This window comes from Taudactylus pleione, unplaced genomic scaffold (assembly GCF_031769625.1).
Source record: "Taudactylus pleione unplaced genomic scaffold, aTauple2 ptg000820l, whole genome shotgun sequence".
Lineage (NCBI taxonomy): Eukaryota > Metazoa > Chordata > Amphibia > Anura > Myobatrachidae > Taudactylus > Taudactylus pleione.
In genome coordinates, this window is record NW_028285222.1 from 2,826,430 (window position 1) to 2,845,819 (window position 19,390).

General features: G+C 48.0%; 1 protein-coding gene across 3 annotated transcripts in view; it reads left to right on the forward strand.

The window, feature by feature from the left end:
- Positions 1 to 19,390, forward strand: part of ABCC8 (ATP binding cassette subfamily C member 8) — a 177,673-nt gene that overhangs the window by 111,099 nt on the left and 47,184 nt on the right. For all 3 annotated transcript variants that reach the window (XM_088458254.1, XM_088458255.1, XM_088458256.1), the window contains 7 exons: positions 4,932 to 5,069; positions 5,276 to 5,401; positions 6,227 to 6,323; positions 6,626 to 6,864; positions 8,192 to 8,358; positions 10,009 to 10,078; positions 11,543 to 11,700. In XM_088458254.1, the coding sequence (XP_088314380.1) occupies positions 4,932 to 5,069; positions 5,276 to 5,401; positions 6,227 to 6,323; positions 6,626 to 6,864; positions 8,192 to 8,358; positions 10,009 to 10,078; positions 11,543 to 11,700 (995 nt within the window). The remainder of the gene's footprint in view (positions 1 to 4,931; positions 5,070 to 5,275; positions 5,402 to 6,226; positions 6,324 to 6,625; positions 6,865 to 8,191; positions 8,359 to 10,008; positions 10,079 to 11,542; positions 11,701 to 19,390) is intronic.

The window sequence follows — 19,390 nt, forward strand, 5'->3', positions numbered from 1 at the left end:
TTCCCAGTAATGGATCATTCCCCTGCTTCCCAGTAACGGATCATTCCCCTGCTTCCCAGTAACGGATCTTTCCCCTGCTTCCCAGTAACAGATCATTCCCCTGCTTCCAGTAATGGATCATTCCCCATTTGCCCAGTAACGGATCATTCCCCTGCTTCCCAGTAACGGATCATTCCCCTGCTTCCCAGTAACGGATCTTTCCCCTGCTTCCCAGTAACAGATCATTCCCCTGCTTCCAGTAATGGATCATTTCACTGCTTCCCAGTAATGGATCCCCATTTGCCCAGTAACGGATCGTTCTGCCTCTTCCCAGTAATGGATCATTACTCTGCTACTAAGTAACTGAGCATTCCGCTGCTTCCCATTAACGGAGCATTCCGCTGCTTTCCATTTACAGAGCAATCCGCTGCTTCCCATTTACGGAGCATTCTGCTGCTTCCCAGTAACGGAGCATTCCGCTGCTTCCCAGTAACGGAGCATTCCGCTGCTTCCCATTTACAGAGCAATCCGCTGCTTCCCATTTACGGAGCATTCCGCTGCTTCCCAGTTACGGAGCATTCCGCTGCTTCCCAGCAACGGAGCATTCCGCTGCTTCCCAGCAACGGAGCATTCCGCTGCTTCCCAGCTACGGAGCATTCCGCTGCTTCCCAGTAACGGATCATTCCGCTGCTTCCCAGTTACGGATCATTCCGCTGCTTCCCAGTAACGGAGCATTCCGCTGCTTCCCAGTAACGGAGCATTCCGCTGCTTCCCAGTAACGGAGCATTCCGCTGCTTCCCAGTTACGGAGCATTCCGCTGCTTCCCAGTTACGGAGCATTCCGTTGCTTCCCAGTTACGGGGCATTCCGCTGCTTCACAGTTACGGGGCATTCCGCTGCTTCCCAGTTACGGGGCATTCCGCTGCTTCCCAGTTACGGGGCATTCCGCTGCTTCCCAGTTACGGAGCATTCCGCTGCTTCCCAGTAACGGATCATTCCGCTGCTTCCCAGTAAGGGAAGCATTCCGCTGCTTCCCAGTAGCGGAGCATTCCGCTGCTTCCCAGCTACGGAGCATTCCGCTGCTTCCCAGCAACGGAGCATTCCGCTGCTTCCCAGCAACGGAGCATTCCGCTGCTTCCCAGTTACGGAGCATTCCGCTGCTTCCCAGCAACGGAGCATTCCGCTGCTTCCCAGTTACGGAGCATTCCGCTGCTTCCCAGTAACGGATCATTCCGCTGCTTCCCAGTAAGGGAAGCATTCCGCTGCTTCCCAGTAGCGGAGCATTCCGCTGCTTCCCAGCTACGGAGCATTCCGCTGCTTCCCAGCAACGGAGCATTCCGCTGCTTCCCAGCAACGGAGCATTCCGCTGCTTCCCAGTAACGGAGCATTCCGCTGCTTCCCAGTAACGGAGCATTCCGCTGCTTCCCTGTAACGGAGCATTCCGCTGCTTCCCTGTAACTGAGCATTCTGCTGCTTCCCATTTACAGAGCAATCCACTGCTTTCCATTTATAGAGCATTCCGCTGCTCCACAGTTACAGAGCATTCCGCTGCTTCCCAGTAACGGAGCATTCCGCTGCTTCCCAGTAACGGAGCATTCCGCTGCTTCCCAGTAACGGAGCATTCCGCTGCTTCCCATTTAGGGAGCAATCCGCTGCTTCCCATTTACGGAGCATTCCGCTGCTTCCCAGTTACGGAGCATTCCGCTGCTTCCCATTTACGGAGCATTCCGCTGCTTCCCAGTAACGGAGCATTCCGCTGCTTCCCTGTAACTGAGCATTCTACTGCTTCCCATTTACAGAGCAATCGGCTGCTTTCCATTTATAGAGCATTCCGCTGCTTCCCAGTAACGGAGCATTCTGCTGCTTCCCAGCAACGGAGCATTCCGCTGCTTCCCAGTAACGGAGCATTCCGCTGCTTCCCAGTAATGGAGCTTTCCGCTGCTTCCCAGTAACGGAGCATTCCGCTGCTTCCCAGTAACGGAGCATTCCGCTGATTCCCTGTAACTGAGCATTCCGCTGCTTCCCTGTAACTGAGCATTCTGCTGCTTCCCATTTACAGAGCAATCCACTGATTTCCATTTATAGAGCATTCCGCTGCTTCCCAGTAACGGAGCATTCCGCTTCTTCCCAGTTACGGAGCATTCCGCTTCTTCCCAGTAACGGAGCATTCCGCTGCTTCCCAGTAACGGAGCATTCCGCTGCTTCCCAGTAACGGAGCATTCCGCTGCTTCCCATTTACGGAGCAATCCGCTGCTTCCCATTTACGGAGCATTCCGCTGCTTCCCAGTAACGGAGCATTCCGCTGCTTCCCAGCTACGGAGCATTCCACTGCTTCCCAGCAACTGAGCATTCCGCTGCTTCCCAGCAACGGAGCATTCCGCTGCTTCCCAGCAACGGAGCATTCCGCTGCTTCCCAGCAACGGAGCATTCCGCTGCTTCCCAGTAACGGAGCATTCCGCTGCTTCCCAGTAACGGAGCATTCCGCTGCTTCCCAGTAACGGAGCATTCCGCTGCTTCCCTGTAACGGAGCATTCCGCTGCTTCCCTGTAACGGAGCATTCCGCTGCTTCCCAGTAACGGAGCATTCCGTTGCTTCCCTGTAACTGAGCATTCTGCTGCTTCCCATTTACAGAGCAAGCCGCTGCTTTCCATTTATAGAGCATTCCGCTGCTCCACAGTTACAGAGCATTCCGCTGCTTCCCAGTAACGGAGCATTCCGCTGCTTCCCAGTAACGGAGCATTCCGCTTCTTCCCAGTAACGGAGCAATTCCGCTGCTTCCCAGTAACGGAGCATTCCGCTGCTTCCCAGTAACGGAGCATTCCGCTGCTTCCCAGTAACGGAGCATTCCGCTGCTTCCCAGTAACGGAGCATTCCGCTGCTTCCCTGTAACTGAGCATTCTGCTGCTTCCCATTTACAGAGCAATCCGCTGCTTTCCATTTATAGAACATTCCGCTGCTCCACAGTTACAGAGCATTCCGCTGCTTCCCAGTAACGGAGCATTCCGCTGCTTCCCAGTAACGGAGCATTCCGCTGCTTCCCAGTAACGGAGCATTCCGCTGCTTCCCAGTAACGGAGCATTCCGCTGCTTCCCATTTACGGAGCAATCCGCTGCTTCCCATTTACGGAGCATTCCGCTGCTTCCCAGTTACGGAGCATTCCGCTGCTTCCCAGTAACGGAGCATTCTGCTGCTTCCCTGTAACGGAGCATTCCGCTGCTTCCCTGTAACTGAGCATTCCGCTGCTTCCCTGTAACGGAGCATTCTGCTGCTTCCCATTTACAGAGCAATCCGCTGCTTTCCATTTATAGAGCATTCCGCTGCTCCACAGTTACAGAGCATTCCACTGCTTCCCAGTAACGGAGCATTCCGCTGCTTCCCAGTAATGGAGCATTCCCCTGCTTCCCAGTAATGGAGCATTCCGCTGCTTCCCAGTAACGGAGCATTCTGCTGCTTCCCAATAACGGAGCATTCCGCTGCTTCCCAGTAACGGAGCAATCCGCTGCTTCCCATTTACGGAGCATTCCGCTGCTTCCCAGTTACGGAGCATTCCGCTGCTTCCCAGTTACGGAGCATTCCACTGCTTCCCAGCAACGGAGCATTCCGCTGCTTCCCAGTAACGGAGCATTCCGCTGCTTCCCAGCAACGGAGCATTCCGCTGCTTCCCAGTAACGGAGCATTCCGCTGCTTCCCAGTAACGGAGCATTCCGCTGCTTCCCAGTAACGGAGCATTCCGCTGCTTCCCATTTATGGAGCAATCCGCTGCTTCCCATTTACAGAGCATTCCGCTGCTTCCCAGTTCCGGAGCATTCCGCTGCTTCCCAGTTACGGAGCATTCCGCTGCTTCCCAGTAACGGAGCATTCCTTTGCTTCCCAGTAACGGAGCATTCCGCTGCTTCCCTGTAACGGAGCATTCCGCTGCTTCCCTGTAACTGAGCTTTTTGCTGCTTCCCAGTGACGGAGCATTTCGCTGCTTCCCAGTAACAGAGCATTTCGCTGCTTCCCTGTAACTGAGCATTCTGCTGCTTCCCATTTACAGAGCAATCCGCTGCTTTCCATTTACAGAGCATTACGCTGCTTCCCATTTATAGAGCATTCCGCTGCTCCACAGTTACAGAGCATTCCCGCTCGCTGCTTCCCAGTAATGGAACATTCCGCTGCTTCCCAGTAAGGGAGCATTTGGCCAATTTCCATTAACAGGTCATCCCACTGCTTTGTAATAACATCATTTTGCTGCTTTTAGATCATTTTGTGATGGATCATTCAGCTACTTTGGATATTTCCAGTAATCGATAATAGTTGTAAATCTGTAATCTAGTGTATAAATTTCTGGTTAATATAATTCAGTAACATAAATATCTGTGGTTTACAGAGCTCTGTATTAAATACACGTTGGCTTTGAAAACGATAATAAATCAGCTGCTCTAGATAATTATGTGATAGAGAATTCAGCTGGGTTGGACGCTCTCAGTATTACATAAATTGCTGCTGGCGATAATTCAGTAATTGGTCATTCTGCAGCCTTAGATAATTCTGTAATAGATCATGTGCTGGATAAACTCATCTCAGTAATAGGTATTTCTTTGTGGCTTAGGTCATTTTGTATTAGAACATTCTGCTGCTCTAGATAATTCTGTAACATATAATTCTGTTGTGTTAAATGAATTTCGAATTAGATAATTTTCCGGCTAAACTAATTTTCACAAACTAATAGAATATTCTCCTCGGTATAGAAGACTCAGCTGGCTTGGATACTTTCAGCTATAGATAATTTGATAGCCACAATCATTTTAGTACTAGATAATCTTCTGGTTTAGATAGATCTGTAATAGATAATTCAGCTGCATCAGGCAAATCTGTAATAGATAATTCTTCTGGTTTAGGCCATTTGAATAATTTGAGTCCCCCGGTTGAGTGGTCCCCTGTAACACATGCTGTCTTGCCTCCGGCCACCAGGACGACCCATTCTCCGCTCTAGACATTCACTTGAGTGACCACCTCATGCAAGAAGGGATCCTGAAGATGCTGAGAGACAACAAGAGAACAACCGTTCTTGTCACTCACAAGCTGCAGTACCTCCCTCACGCTGACTGGGTAAGGGGGCACCACTGAGCCCAGACAGATAATCTAGTGTAATAACAACCCATGTCCCCCACACTCACTGGGTCACTGATCCTAGACTGATGATTTACTGTAACATCCAATAAGCCATGACATTTCTGACCAGTGTATTGTATCCAAATCCATCTAATGTTTTAATGTGACACAAAAATACTCTGTATATATCTGGCCTCTTGCAGATTATTGCAATGAAGGACGGGACTATCCAGAGGGAAGGGACCCTGAAAGACATCCAGAATTCTGACCCGGAGCTTTATGAACACTGGAAGACGCTGATGAATCGCCAGGACCAGGAGCTGGAGAAGGTGCGACAATGTCATTATTACTATTTATTCATAGAACCAAACACCACTTTCTATCTATTCAAATGTGTAAAAGCTATGGTTGTATCAGGCGACAAGGGCATAGCTACAGTGGATGCCGGTAGCGTAGCGTATACTGCTGCTGCGGGTAATCACGTGACACGATGCGCACGCACGTTTGTAGCGCGACCGGCAAAGATGTAGCAGCACACATCTGTATCTGCCTACTTAGCTGACATTTGATATTTAAAAAAATAAATAAATACAATTGATGCACTGTGACATATTGAGGAGGGGGAGGGGCACTAAGCAGTGGGGGCCCATTGTCACGAGGGGGATGAGGGTGGTCGCTCTGCTACAGGGATCTATTGCCACTAGGGGGGTAGGGGTGATAATGCTGGGGATCTTTTTTGATGTGGTGGGGGGCATTTTCTGATGGCGGGGTGGGAGGTGATTTTTTAATAGGGGTCTATGGACACATCAGTTGGGGGGGGGGTTCAAAACACCCTCTCTGTATGTTTTTTAATTTGATAATAATATATTTATAACTATACATTTCAAACTTTGAAAAATTTAAAACAAAAAACAACAATTTCTGAGTAGTTTTTGTTAAAAAAAAAAAAAAAAAAAAGTCAGTTAGGTGGTTAAATGTCTACTGAGGGCCGGGGGCTCGTAGATGTTATACTTGTTGCATAATGTACACAAGCTACTGTACATACACTATAAAAGCCAAGTAATAAGTGAGAAGCTGCTCATCCCCTCTATTATTTCAGTCTCATCTTGTATCATATGTCACCCCAGTGATATCTGAGAACTTTGTACCTCCAGGAGATCATAGAGAGGAAGACCCCGGTGGAGAGGAAGAACAGAAAGAGACCCGTGTTCTCCCGAGAGACGTTATTGGCAGATGATGAAGATGATGAAGGTAAATGAGCACAGGGCTAGACGGACTGGACCATTAATGCGACATTGCATGGAATGAAGCACAGTACCGTACATAAGACGGGATAGGTAAGGTATATAACAGACACGTGGAGAGAACATGCAAGGAACATGCTACAAGAGAGGGCGTGAGCTGTGGTTATCAGCGGGCAGTTGAGGCGTGGCACATAGCTGTGGGGACGGGTAGGGAACGTGGAGAAGGAGTGGGCAGTACTCTGTTACCGAATTTGTTACGGACATTGTTGCGTATCACTCGCCCCTGTTGTTTATCTGTCACCTCCACAGAAGAGATATCGGAGAGCGATGATGATGATGACAACCTCTCCTCCGTCTTGCACCAGAGGGCGAAGATGCCGTGGAGAGCGTGCGGCAAATACCTGAGTTCTACAGGCTTCCTCCTCCTCCCCGTCCTTGTCCTGTCCCAGCTCCTCAAACACCTGCTGATGGTGGCCATCGATTTCTGGCTGGCAAAGTGGACATCGGACACTATTTCCAATACATCATCGGCCGGGTGCGGGGGTCAGGTAATGTTCGGGCCGGGATCATTCGCTGTAATTATAAGATATGGGGGATTGTGATCTGCAATTGAGTCATTATACAATGAACAGAATTGCGAGTACGTTGATATATGGGATAATATAGTCACTGCTGTGACTGATATGTATATTAGAAGGTACCAAGGAATTCTGGGGCCGTATTAGCCTCTTAGCTGAGTGATTGTGTACAGGTCACATTAATCGGAGAAATAATCGGTAGGAATGTTGGGCCTGATTCAGACCCGTTCGCTAGCAAGCGATCGCTCGGAGCGAGCAATGTTTTGCAATGTGTGCATTCGTATGCATCGCAGTGCGCAAACTACGCCGAGCGATCGGGAAGCATTCGCTCGCCCAGCAGAGACATCCCAGTTGAATGAGTGACAGGTCAAGGCGTTTGTGGGTGGTAACAGGGGCAGGCCACTAGAAATGGGGGAGTGGAGGTGCGAACACAGGCGTGCCTGAGCATCTTAACGCCGTCTCAGAGGCGTGCATAATTAACAGCCAGCGTCATAGTACACGTCACCTGGTTAAATCATACACTGAAGTGCTCGCAGTGCTTGTGGTAGGGTATAGTCAACCTCAATCGCTGCGTTCACTTCAAATTTAACCCGATGTACCGATGGTTGCATACACTTTCTGGAGATGACGTGCGCTAGTGGGCGTTTAAAGACAGGCTGGTGGGCGTCTGCATACATAGGGTGATCGCACACCAAGACATAGTGGGTGTGCTTATGCCTTGCGATCGCCTGCCTTGCCGTCACTTAGCCGAATTTGCATATGCTGGGAGCGAGCGTACGCATCTAGCGAACGGGTCTGAATCAGGCCCATTATTTGCTAAGACACCGTAAACCGATAACATATAGAGTCAGAGGCAATGTCTTGTGCAGTTGAGCAAAAGTCGCAGAAGCAATAACGGCAAAAGACATACAGACGGGAGCTGCATCATACGACTCAGAAACAGGGCACATGGGGGTATATTTACTAAAGTGCAGATTTTTAGAAGTGGAGATATTGCCCATAGCAACCAATCAGATTCTAGCTATTATCTTCTATAAGGTGCTAGATAAATGTTAAGCAGAAATTGATTGGTTTCTGTGGGCAACATCTCTTCTGAAACCCCCGCACTTTAGTAAATATACCCCCTAGGACTCTTAGATTATAAGCAATGACATCAGAGCTCACTGTTTATACAGATTTTATTTACTGGAGTTTACACTTATTTTAGCGCCTCTTGTGTATTATATACTCATACCACACATGCAACAATTCTCTCCTGCTTCAAAAAGAGAATATAACTCCCGCCATTTCCCCTCAGAGCTGCCATTTTGACCACTCTCCGTACTCCATGGTGTTCAGCATCCTATCCTGCCTGGCAATCATCATGTGTCTCGCCACCTCCATAGCTGTGGAATGGACGGGACTGCGAGTCGCCAAGAAACTGCACAACAGCTTGCTGAATGCGATCATCCTGGCGCCAATGAGGTATCTGCCTAATTACTCCTATTACTGACGGATGTTGGTGATGGGCGAGACACTGGGGTGTGGCGCTCATGTGGTTATTCTATAATAATTACTTACAAATAACACTATTGGCGTTAAATAAAATCTCAATTATGGACCGTAACATTTATAAAAATTATATTGTTTTTGGCGGTAATCTAAACCACAACGACTGTGACTCATTAACATACACGTGAACGAACTTGATCTTAAAATGACTTTAAAAAGATGTAATTTTATGCAGAATAGGATTTACAGCAGTGGTAACATTCAAGGTTACTCCAGTTTTGGTTTAATAGACTTAATGATCCAGGATTCAATCAGGTTAATTAAAGGGATGCTGCAGGTTTTAGTCTATCTCCAGGCCTGGAACAGGTATAGCTGTCACGTGTAATACTGTCAAGTGATAACACTCATTAAACAGATGCAGCCACAGAGAAACACGACAATGTGCGTCACTGGATAAATATCACAGCTATACAATAATTACAGCAGTGTGTGTAATGTAAATAACATCCTTGTCCTGAAATATTACACCAGTGTGACAGGAGATACTTATTACTGTGGTAATATCACACCCAGCTGTATAATAGCTGCGAGTTCTGGGCCCGATTCAAACCCTTTCGCTACCAAGCGTTCGCTCGTAGCTGGCGATGTTTTGCAATGTACGCATGCGTATGCAATCGCAGTGCACGTGCGCGAACTAGTCCGAGCGATCAGGAGCATACACTCGCCCAGCATAGACAGCCCAGCTAAATGAGTTACAGGAGAGGCCGTTTGTGGGTGGCAACAGGGGCAGGCCACTAGAAACGGGGGGGGGGGGGGGGGGTGGAGGTGCGAACGCAGGCGTGCCTGAGCATCTTAACGCCGTCTCAGAGGCGTCCATAATTAACAGCCAGCGTCATAGTACACGTCACCTGGTTGAATTATACACTGAAGTGCTCACAGTGCTTGCGATAGGGTATAGTCAATCTCAAGCGCTGCGTTCGCTTCCGATGGTAATCGATGGTAATCGATGTACCGATGGTTGCATGCACTTCCTAGAGATGACGTGTGCTAGTGGGCATCTTAAGACAGGCTGGTGGGCATCTGCATACACAGGGTGATCGCACGCCAAGACATAGTGGGCGTGCTTATGCCTTGCCGTGCGATCGCCTGCCTTGCCGTCACTTAGCCGAATTTGCATATGCTGGGAGCGAGCGTACGCATCTAGCGAGCAGGTCTGAATCGGGCCCTCTGTGCGCTCCGCCCATAGCCTCATGATCCAGTGTTAGAGCACCATATGTTCTGATATCATCGCACTATATCACAGTCCTGGATCTAAATGTAATGGCCTCCGAGTTTCTGACGCTGCGGGGATTTATGCGAGTCTCCCTGTTTTTTGTTTGTTTTTTTTAAAGTGGCAATCATTATAAAGGCTAAACCAAGATGTTTTAGCTTTTATGATTGCCACTTTAAAAAAAACGGGGAGACAGCAGCGTCAGAAACTCGGAGGCCATTACATTTAGCCCCTGCTCTGTATATACTGGTGAAATCAATATAATGTTTTGGGGTGGAGGTTTCAAGTGTAGAATTATTATTTTTTTGCCAAATTTAAGTAATTGGAACTTTTTCCTTAATTTCTTCTTCCAGGTTTTTCGAAACGACGCCACTAGGGAGTATTCTGAACAGGTTTTCTGCTGATTTTAACACGATAGATCAGGTGAGTTGTGGATGCCAGTAATCAGGGACAGCTTACAATCTGGAGGGGATACGGGTGGACACAATTGGGAGAATAGTGTAGAGTAGGGGTGGGCAGAGACTGGAGCGTTAGAAGGACGGGTATAAGCTACAATTAAAAAGAAAAAAAAAAAAGAGTTTTGAAGGCACATATGTAAGATGGATGAAAATCCAATATATGGCTTTCCAGAGGTTGTGAGCAGCTCAGGAAAAATCCTGAATACGAGAATGGAAAGTGGTGATCAGGGAGTAGGGGGCGGTGGCTGTCATTGGCAGAACTAAGAGAGAGGGATGGCGTTTGTGAGCAAAGGAGGCTGATGAGAAAAGGGTGATTGAAAGCTTTGAAGAGGATAGAGAAGTTTTAATTTTACTTTGAATGGGACAGGAGAGGCAGCGATGGGACTGGTAGAGTGGGCAGCAGAGGTAAAGCGATGAAAGAGGAAAATGAGACGGGCAGCAGAGTTAAAAAATGAATTGGAGAGCTGGAGACAGGAGTTTGCAAGTCCACTGAGGAGCAGATTACAGTAATCTAGGCGGGAGATGATGAGAGTTTTAGTAGCTTCCAGGGTGAGAAAGGGCCTGATCCTGAAAATATCATAGAGGTGGAAACAGCTTTGGGAGAGGGAGAAGTGTGGGGGGAGAAGGAAAGGGCGGGCAAGGATGACACCTAGACATCTGACTTAGGGAACAGAGGAGAGGGAGATGTTCTCAACAGAGAGTGAAAGGGGGCGTGAGCAGAGGGGTCCCCGGCTGGAAGAAAGACAATGACCTCAGTTTTGGAAATATTGAGTTCATGAAGTATAGTGACACCTGGGAGGAAATGACAAAGAGACAGGCCGGAGACAAGGAAGAGATCAGGGAAAGAGTGGTCAATGTAGTTCTCCATGGTACAGAGGTGGTATCGGAGGCCAAAGGAACTGATTGGCTCACTGAGGAAGAGGTGTAGAGGGAAGATAGAAGAGGGCCAAGGGTACATACTTGATGGGCCATGGCGAGAATGGGAAGTGGAGGAAGGTGGGTGTAAATACGGAAAAAGGAGCAGTTTGACAAGTAGGAGGTGAACCAGGAGAGAACCGAATCACAAAGCCCGATAGAATGGAGGGTATGCTGGAGGAAAGGGTTGTCAAGAATAAATCCAGAGGAGGCACTACTTAGTGCATTTATAAAGTAAATCAGTTATTTTGCAACTTTAAATAAATGAAATATACATACCACAATAAAGATATGTACATATGTAAATCACGCAAGGTGAATAATGAGTTTTCCACAATAATCAGCAGTGCGGTATAAACTATACCAGCATAGAAGTACTACTTATTACTAGCATCAGTCTGATGAAGCCCAAGTGACGAAACACGTAAGATGCGTCTTTATATAAAAATCACATTGATATGTAACACGTATGATGAAAGCATGTAATAACATCACCATTGTTTTCTTTTCCCAGCACATTCCTGCTACTCTGGAGTGTTTGAGCCGTTCAACTTTGCTGTGTGTATCAGCGCTGGCAGTAATCTCATACGTGACCCCGATCTTTGTCATCTCATTGGTCCCTCTGGTGATCACCTGTTACTTTATTCAGAAGTATTTCAGAGTGGCATCCAGGTAATCTTCTTAGTAAGTTCTGGTATTGTTTCATTACAGAGTACATTATGTGACATTACACAACACATTGTGTAACATTATACGATGCACTGGGATGGAATGGACTTAAAATCTGCAGTCATTGCCCTCACAGTGCGCGCATGGAATTAGAGGCATATATTGTCAACAGGGTTTATGTGGATTCTATTAGCCAGTTAGGGGTTAACGACAGTTTTGAGGAGTGGAGCATTAATGAACCCCTGGGTCATGACCAGGCACCTCTAGTATGGGCTTTGCTGACACAGGTTGCAGCCCTCTAATTGCCCTCTTATCCTGACTTGGCTGGGTGTAAGTTAATGGACAGGTTGCAAGGTATATAAAATGTGATCCGGAGATTCGTCGTCCAAAGTCAGCGGCACAGGCAGAAGGTGGTGCTAGGCAGTAGACCTGATTCTCTGGCACAAATTTGTGCACGGAGCAGCAATTTCTACCCATAGCAGGTTTTAATTTGGTGCCAGGGAGCGGTAACATGTCCGTAAGTTCAAGGTACAGTAGGGCAGGAGGCACAAGTAGAGGAACAAGAAAGCAGGACAAGTGACAGGTCCAGAAGTTATGTGTTGTCATCGGGGAACAAAATGGCTGCCCAGGAGCCATACTTGTATTTGCTATTTATGTATGTGTCAGCATTCAGAAGCGTATTAACAGAAATTAATTGTACCAGTGAGGGAATGTGTCCTTTGGCCCATGTTCTCACCATAGATTTGTATAATCCAACACTGTGCCGTTTGTTTGCAGTAGCAGGGAGATTTATACAACTGTAACATTAGATGCGCTAAATGTTGCTATTCACACATTCTCATGCACAGAGAACAATAAACCTTTTACACAATGTTGTACATTGTTGGACCTACAGAAAGATCTAGAATCCAATGATTAATTCCCTTACTAATAGTAATAGATTAGGCAATACTGCCCCCTATTGATATTAAAGTACAGTACTAACACATGGACCATTTTAGAGAGATCATATTATCCTTGCAACGCCCACCACACAGGGTATAAACTAGACTTCCAGGTGTAACAGCTTGGCCTCATGGAAAGAGCGTAATCACAACTGTCTGGAGTTTAATTAACCTTTTGTATCCAAAGAATTTAAATCATAACCGCCTACTTTCCCGGGAGTAGCGGGAGGCGCCCGAATTTTCGGGTAACCCCCCCAAAAGAGTAGGCAAATCTACCGCATCCCGCCCACTTCCTTGTGAACTCTGCAGGATGGGGAGATTTTCCGAGAAATTTGCGGGTCCGTAGGGAGGGGGCAGGGCTTAATTACCCAAATCGCATAATTTTGCCCTTACCCCTCCTCACGGACCCGCAAATCGCGGGGTCTTCCTGTATAGGGGGCAGGGCATAATGGGGACTATAGTCTGACCCTGCCCCCCAAATATGAGAGCAGCAGGTCCGCTCCGGCTGCTCCGGGAAAGGTGCCCTGAAAAGTCGGTAAGTGTGACTTAAATTCCATCGGTTACAAGTGTCAAATGTCTGCGTGTACGATTGTGACATATATTGACATATATCATACGCATCCCTGCAGCTGGACCGCCAGTATCCGTACATTTGGTTTCATAGCCATCATCATCAGTGCGCACTCAAACCAGCCCTCGCTCTATCCTGGGAACAAAAGATTGTGTATGTGTTTTTTGCAGGGATAAAGTTTTGGGTGCGTGCCCGCTTATCCCCGTATTCATTTAGGCTCCGGCAAAAACCGGACCTGGCAGAAAGGTAAGTATCTGGCAGAAAGGTAAGTATCGTAAAGTTCTGTCAGTTTAGGGGAAATCAGCCTGTCACCCCCCAAAAGATGGTCTGACATGGGGAATCACTATGGGTATCCCCGATATTGGCTCCTGAAGGTATTTGGGGTTTTTAAATAGCTGCGGCAGGTGCAAAAATGCACCTTTGAAGAAGTGGTGAAGAATAGTACTTATCTTTTTTTTTTTTTTAAATAACTAGTCCCATCAAATTTGGGGTACATGACAATGGGTGCACGCATATTTTTAAGTCCCTAAATGATTTTTTAAAATTCTTCAAAAATCCTCTTGCCGCAACCACCCGCATTCTAGAAACACCTGCCGCATACTTGGGATCCCCTCCTGGATAAATTTCGCTAGTTTAGAAGTTTGTCCCCCAATATATATATATTTTTTTGCCCCCAAAATTAAAGTTTTTTTTTACACAGATTACTTTAATGAGACATTCCAAAGGCTGCAGGCTATTTTTTATTATTCTGCACCCCAAAACCCCAATTCTGCACTTTTTTTCTCCACCTAAACAGTGGTGAAAACTAATCCCCATTTTTTAACAAAGACTTTTTGCACCTGCGAAAAGTCTTTCAAATTGAATATGGGGATAAGTGAAAAAGGCGAAAATGATGTCATCCGTTTTCGCAGGCTAATTGAATATGGTCCATAGTTAGTAACATGCAGGGAGTTATAATTAGTTATATGAAGCAAATGTGGAGGTATAACTAGTAACATGTAGCGAGCTGTGAGGTGTAACCAGTAACATGTAGCGAGCCGTGAGGTATAATCAGTAACATGTAGCAAGAAGGAAGTTATAACTGGTAATAGAGCTGATGCAGTAACGTTCACCTTGGGTTATAAAAGAGACAATATATCTTGTGCAGCCGCAGTGTCCTTGGAGATGTATATCGCTTTACTGCTGCATTGGCTGCCAGTCGTAGTTCAGAACTGGACGGGTTAACATAAGTGTATTACAGCAGCAGCCACTGGATCACCCGCCCTGGAGATGAAGGTCACTGAGTGTAAGGACTCTCCTTAAATAGCACAAGGGTGACCTTGACAGCTCCACACTCTCCTCTGATGGGGACATCTCCTAATAAATCCCCCTCCCTCTGTTTCTGGCTGCTGAGTGGACTTGCCACACAATACATGCTGTAATATCGCCTGGATCAACCCCAATGCCCGGTAATGTTCCTACTGAAACAATTCATATTTGGGCATGTTTGCAAATGCAAGATGAGGTTCCATGACTCCAGATGTCATCCAGCCATTCGGATGGGGGACTGAGGACTCTGCTACAAAGGAGTACTTTCTGTGGTGCATTGGTGGCTTTCGGTGAAAGGGAACATTTGTTCAAGTGGAAACCTTTGCGTGGGAGAGAGTTCTGTGTAAGGGGCACTCCCTGTGCACCAGGGATGGAGGGGGACCATTCTGCCATTGCTTCAACATGCAAAACCGGTCCATATGGAGAGGCCAGATACTGTCCACCCACATACTGGTCTCTATAGAGAAAACAGATAATATGCACCTGTGTACTGACTGACCCATATAGAGAAGACATATACATTCCACCCACGTAGCGGTTCATACAGAAAGGACAGATACTGTCCACCAACATTCTGGTCCTTATAGAGAGAACAGATAATATGCACCTGTGTGCTGACCCATATAGAGAGGACATATACATTCCACCCACGTAGCGGTTCATACAGAAAACAAGAGATATGGTAAGAACTTTTGTTATCTCTGTTTCTACGAAGTCCATAGGGTCCACAGGGTTGACCTTGGGGTATAGGTTGGGAACCAAATCCGGGCACCACGCAGTTAAAGCTTTTAGCTCCCAGGATGCACTGGGTCCACTCTCCCTATAACCCCACCCCCAAGCCAGAGGCACCTCAGTTTGTAAGTAGCCAAAGGCCGGAGGAGGAGAGAAAAAGAGAGAGAAAACTGGAACACTCAATAACCATACTCACAGAAATGGGAGACGGAAAACCGGTGACCAGCCACACAGCCCATATGAAGCCAGGTGCGTCAGGGCGGGCGCCCTGTGGACCCTATGGACTTCGTAGAAACAGAGATAACAAAGGTAAGTTCTTACCATATCTCTTGTTTTCTACTTCAGGGTCCATAGGGGGTCCACAGGGTTGACCTTGGGGATGTCCCAAAGCAGTTCAACCAAGGGTGGGGACGCTCCTGTGCTGAGAGGAGAATCCGTCGCCAAAAAGGAAGCATCCTGAGAGGCAAAGGAAACCAATGCCTAGATCCTTAAAAAGGTGTGGACAGAAGACCACGTGGCCACCTAGTAAGGCAAAACAGCCGAGGCGCCACAGCGAGCCGCCCACGAGGGTTACATGGCCCGAGAAAAAACAAGCATCAACAACAGAAAGGCCTACCCATGGGTAGGCCCCTGAGGAAGACCTACGAGGCCATCCACCAACATTTGGTTATAGGCCGGCCATCCTTTCCTGTGAAAACCAGAAATCTCAGACCACCAATAAGGAGTCCGATTTCCGTAAGGAACCTGAACGGATCACATAAATCCAAAGAGGCCGGACCACAGTCAATGAGGCCACACCAGCCGAGAGGACTGGGGACAGAATGGCCGTACCATAAGTTCCAGAATAATATGGAACCTGAAAACCACTAAGAAGAAACACAGGGCGAGAGCAACTCACACCCTGACATGATGCCCTCCAGAAGAGGGAGCCACATGAGAACGCTCCCAATTCAGACACTCTCCTGGTTGATATAAACACCCTGAGAGAAAGAGAGAGCCTAAGCAATAGACCATGTAATGGCTATCACAACCAGCGGTTCCATTGACTGTCCCCGGAGGGAATGAAGAACCACTACTAACTCCCAAGGAGTCCCTAGGGAGGACAAATGGAAGCATAATCCAGAAAACACTCCAAAGGATGAACTGGATACCAGAGTGGAGCAATTCCATATCTTAACCATACTGACAGTGTAGAGATCCGCACTGTCAGGAAGACCAGGCCAAGTGTGAAACCCAAGCCAGCCAGAAGGAATGCCAGAATATCTGGAAATCCTGGACACCGGAGGATTGTATTGACAGGTACAATACCATAAGATTTATGGTTGCCACAGTTTGTGGTAGGTCCCAGCAAAAGCTGATCCATGTGCTCTAATCATTCCAACGATGACAAAGCCAGGGAAGCCGTAAGACCACTGTAGGGACACAGTCAAAGACAAACGACCCAGGTCCAAGGCAAAACCAAGGACCCTGAGACAACAGGTCCGGGCAGCAAAGCATCAGGAATGGAGTATCGATGGAGAGACTCCGAAAATCCAAGTACCCCTGACATCTGGGGCAATCAGGAGCCACCAGCAGGAAAGCATCTCCGTCTCCATGGAAACACTTCCAAAGACCTCGAGGAAGAAGGGAGACCGGAGAACAGAGGTACACAAAGTGAAAGGACCACTTCATCGACAAAGAGTCGCTGAAGGTTGCTTCAGAATGCCCAGAGCTGGACTGTAACACCCTATGATAAAGTCAGAAGGCCCTGAGGGTCACCTCAGGGGGGCCCCCCCTGCTCACCAGGAGATGAAACCTCTCTTGGGGAAGAGACTAGTCCCCGGGATGCACGTCGTGACGGCTGAGGACTCCAGCTTCCCAATGGAGAGCTCCTGAAATGAAGGCTGCCGAGATGGTCGGGAGGAGACCCTCGGACTATGTCCGAATATGTGACATACCTGTCATTGCCACCCAACGAACAGTGTTGCTAAAAAGGAATCCACTGTCCTGACCCTGTCGGACTGAACCTTTTCAGGTTCACCGGGAAACAAGAGTTATGCCAGAGTAAGTTAATTGACAGGGTGGAATCGACAGACGTCCAACTGCACTGAAAAGGATGCGAACCAGACACTGTCCATAGCAAAGAATACCCTGGACGAGATGGCCATAGCCACCCGGACAGGGACCGACTTGCCTCCGGAGAGAACATCATCGTTTGAACAGTGATCCGACAGAAAAAACTCGTTCCATCTGGAGATGAGCCAATTATGGAAAGGTCTGGAATGGAACTGAGCCCATTCCACCATGCATCCCAGAGTGTAAAGACATATGTTGACTGCGCAGACAACCACGTACTCCTAATGGAAGAGTGGAGATTCCGTCTTATGCCAGAAGAATTCTCAGATTCTGAGAATCCAGCAGGGATCCTAGATGAAGAATACCCAGAGAGGGATGCAGGGAGGACTTTTTCCCCGTTGATTAAACGTCTGCACCCTGAAGCCACAGTCATCCTGACCTGGCTGTAAAGTACCCCGGTGATCCCGCTAAGAGCAGGAGGCCGTCCAGGTACAGGAGCATTGGGATATACTGAACAGGAGAACTGTCAGAAAATCCAAAACACTGGTAAACCCCTGTGGGGCTGAGGACAGTCCCAACAGGCAGAGCCCGAAAAATTGTAAGTGTTGCTGTGATACAGCAAACCTCAGCCCATGCTGAGGAAAGGTCTCTGTAAGTACCCGTAGACACGCGTCCTGTATATGATACCATAAAGTCCCCAGGTTCCAAACATCGTATGATGGAGCATAGGGATTTCCTCCTGAGCCAAGGTAGCTTTAGGAACTGGTTCAGGGAATTGAGACAGAGAATAGGCCAAAGAGGACCATTCAGCCACCGCACCAGAAAGAAAGCAGAACAACCAGTCCCTCACTGAGATAGTGGGGATGGCCTAATTAGCTCCGCTTACCGCAACAACTGCATAGCTTTCTGGATCTGTAAGGCCCTTGTAAAGAGGCCGCCTGAGCAAAGAGAGGGCGTACCCTCCTACCCACGTAGCAACGGCAACTTGACACTAGCACCGGGCGAACTGAGAAAATCGGTATCTCCCAGTTGTAGGCCTGTCCCGTCAGGCTGAAGAGATATCCGTAGGTTCAGAAGCAGGATCGGCTGGCAGTCCAGGCCTGCTCGGTACTGGATATGTCAGCCCTTGTAGATGCCGACAGTCTACGAAGAAACAGACCTTTAGGCTGACCCAGAGGACAAAAAGACTTTACAGACTTAGTCTGAGGCCTTGTAGAGGGCATAGCTGAAAGCGGTAAACTTGTCGTTAGTAATACCGCCAATGTTACTACAATCTTGTCAAGGTCAGGACCAACCAAGATCAACCCTAAAGATGGTATCTGCACCTCTGCATTCCCAGAGCGCAGCCATAGGGTATTACGGAGGATACAGTCGCAGCCGGAACTCTGAAAGTTAGGAGACTGGTATCCAATATAGGCATTTCCACCTATGACAACTGCATATATTACGAGAGCGACCAAATACATTTGAACCCCCGACGTGTCGGAGGGGAAAACTTTTACAAATGCATCAGCCCAATATGCAATAGTATTAACCAACCATGCTATAGCCATGGTAGGATGGGTAACAACCCCTGAAAGCAAGTATACCGATTTCAGGCAGAGTTACCACCTACGGACCACGCAGGAATGGGAGGCGTAGTAACGTCTGTAATCAGACGAGTAACACGCCCATCCACCCCAGGAGGGGCTCGTGATGACCCTCAGGGAATTTGGGACAGGAGGCCAAACACTGTTGTAACACCTCCTATCTGGCAACAGCCAGAGTCCCGCTATGCGATCCACCCGCTAGTCAGCAACAGGGAACCCGAAGGCATGTAAGACTGAGGGTGTATGATACAGGTGCAGGTCAACATTCACTCTAACCAGAATGGACCTGCTACCAGCCCTAAAGCAGGGATAATAATACCTGAAATAGGCTTCCACCCGTAAGAGGGAAAGAGCCCAAAACAGTATCCAGTACATGCAGAGCCAACTGGGAAGTAACCACAGGGCGTCAACCACGCCAATTTACGTTTCGTGGAAAACGACACCACCCAGGGTGGCTGTTGTGGTAATCCCTGCAAGGGGCATGACAGACTATT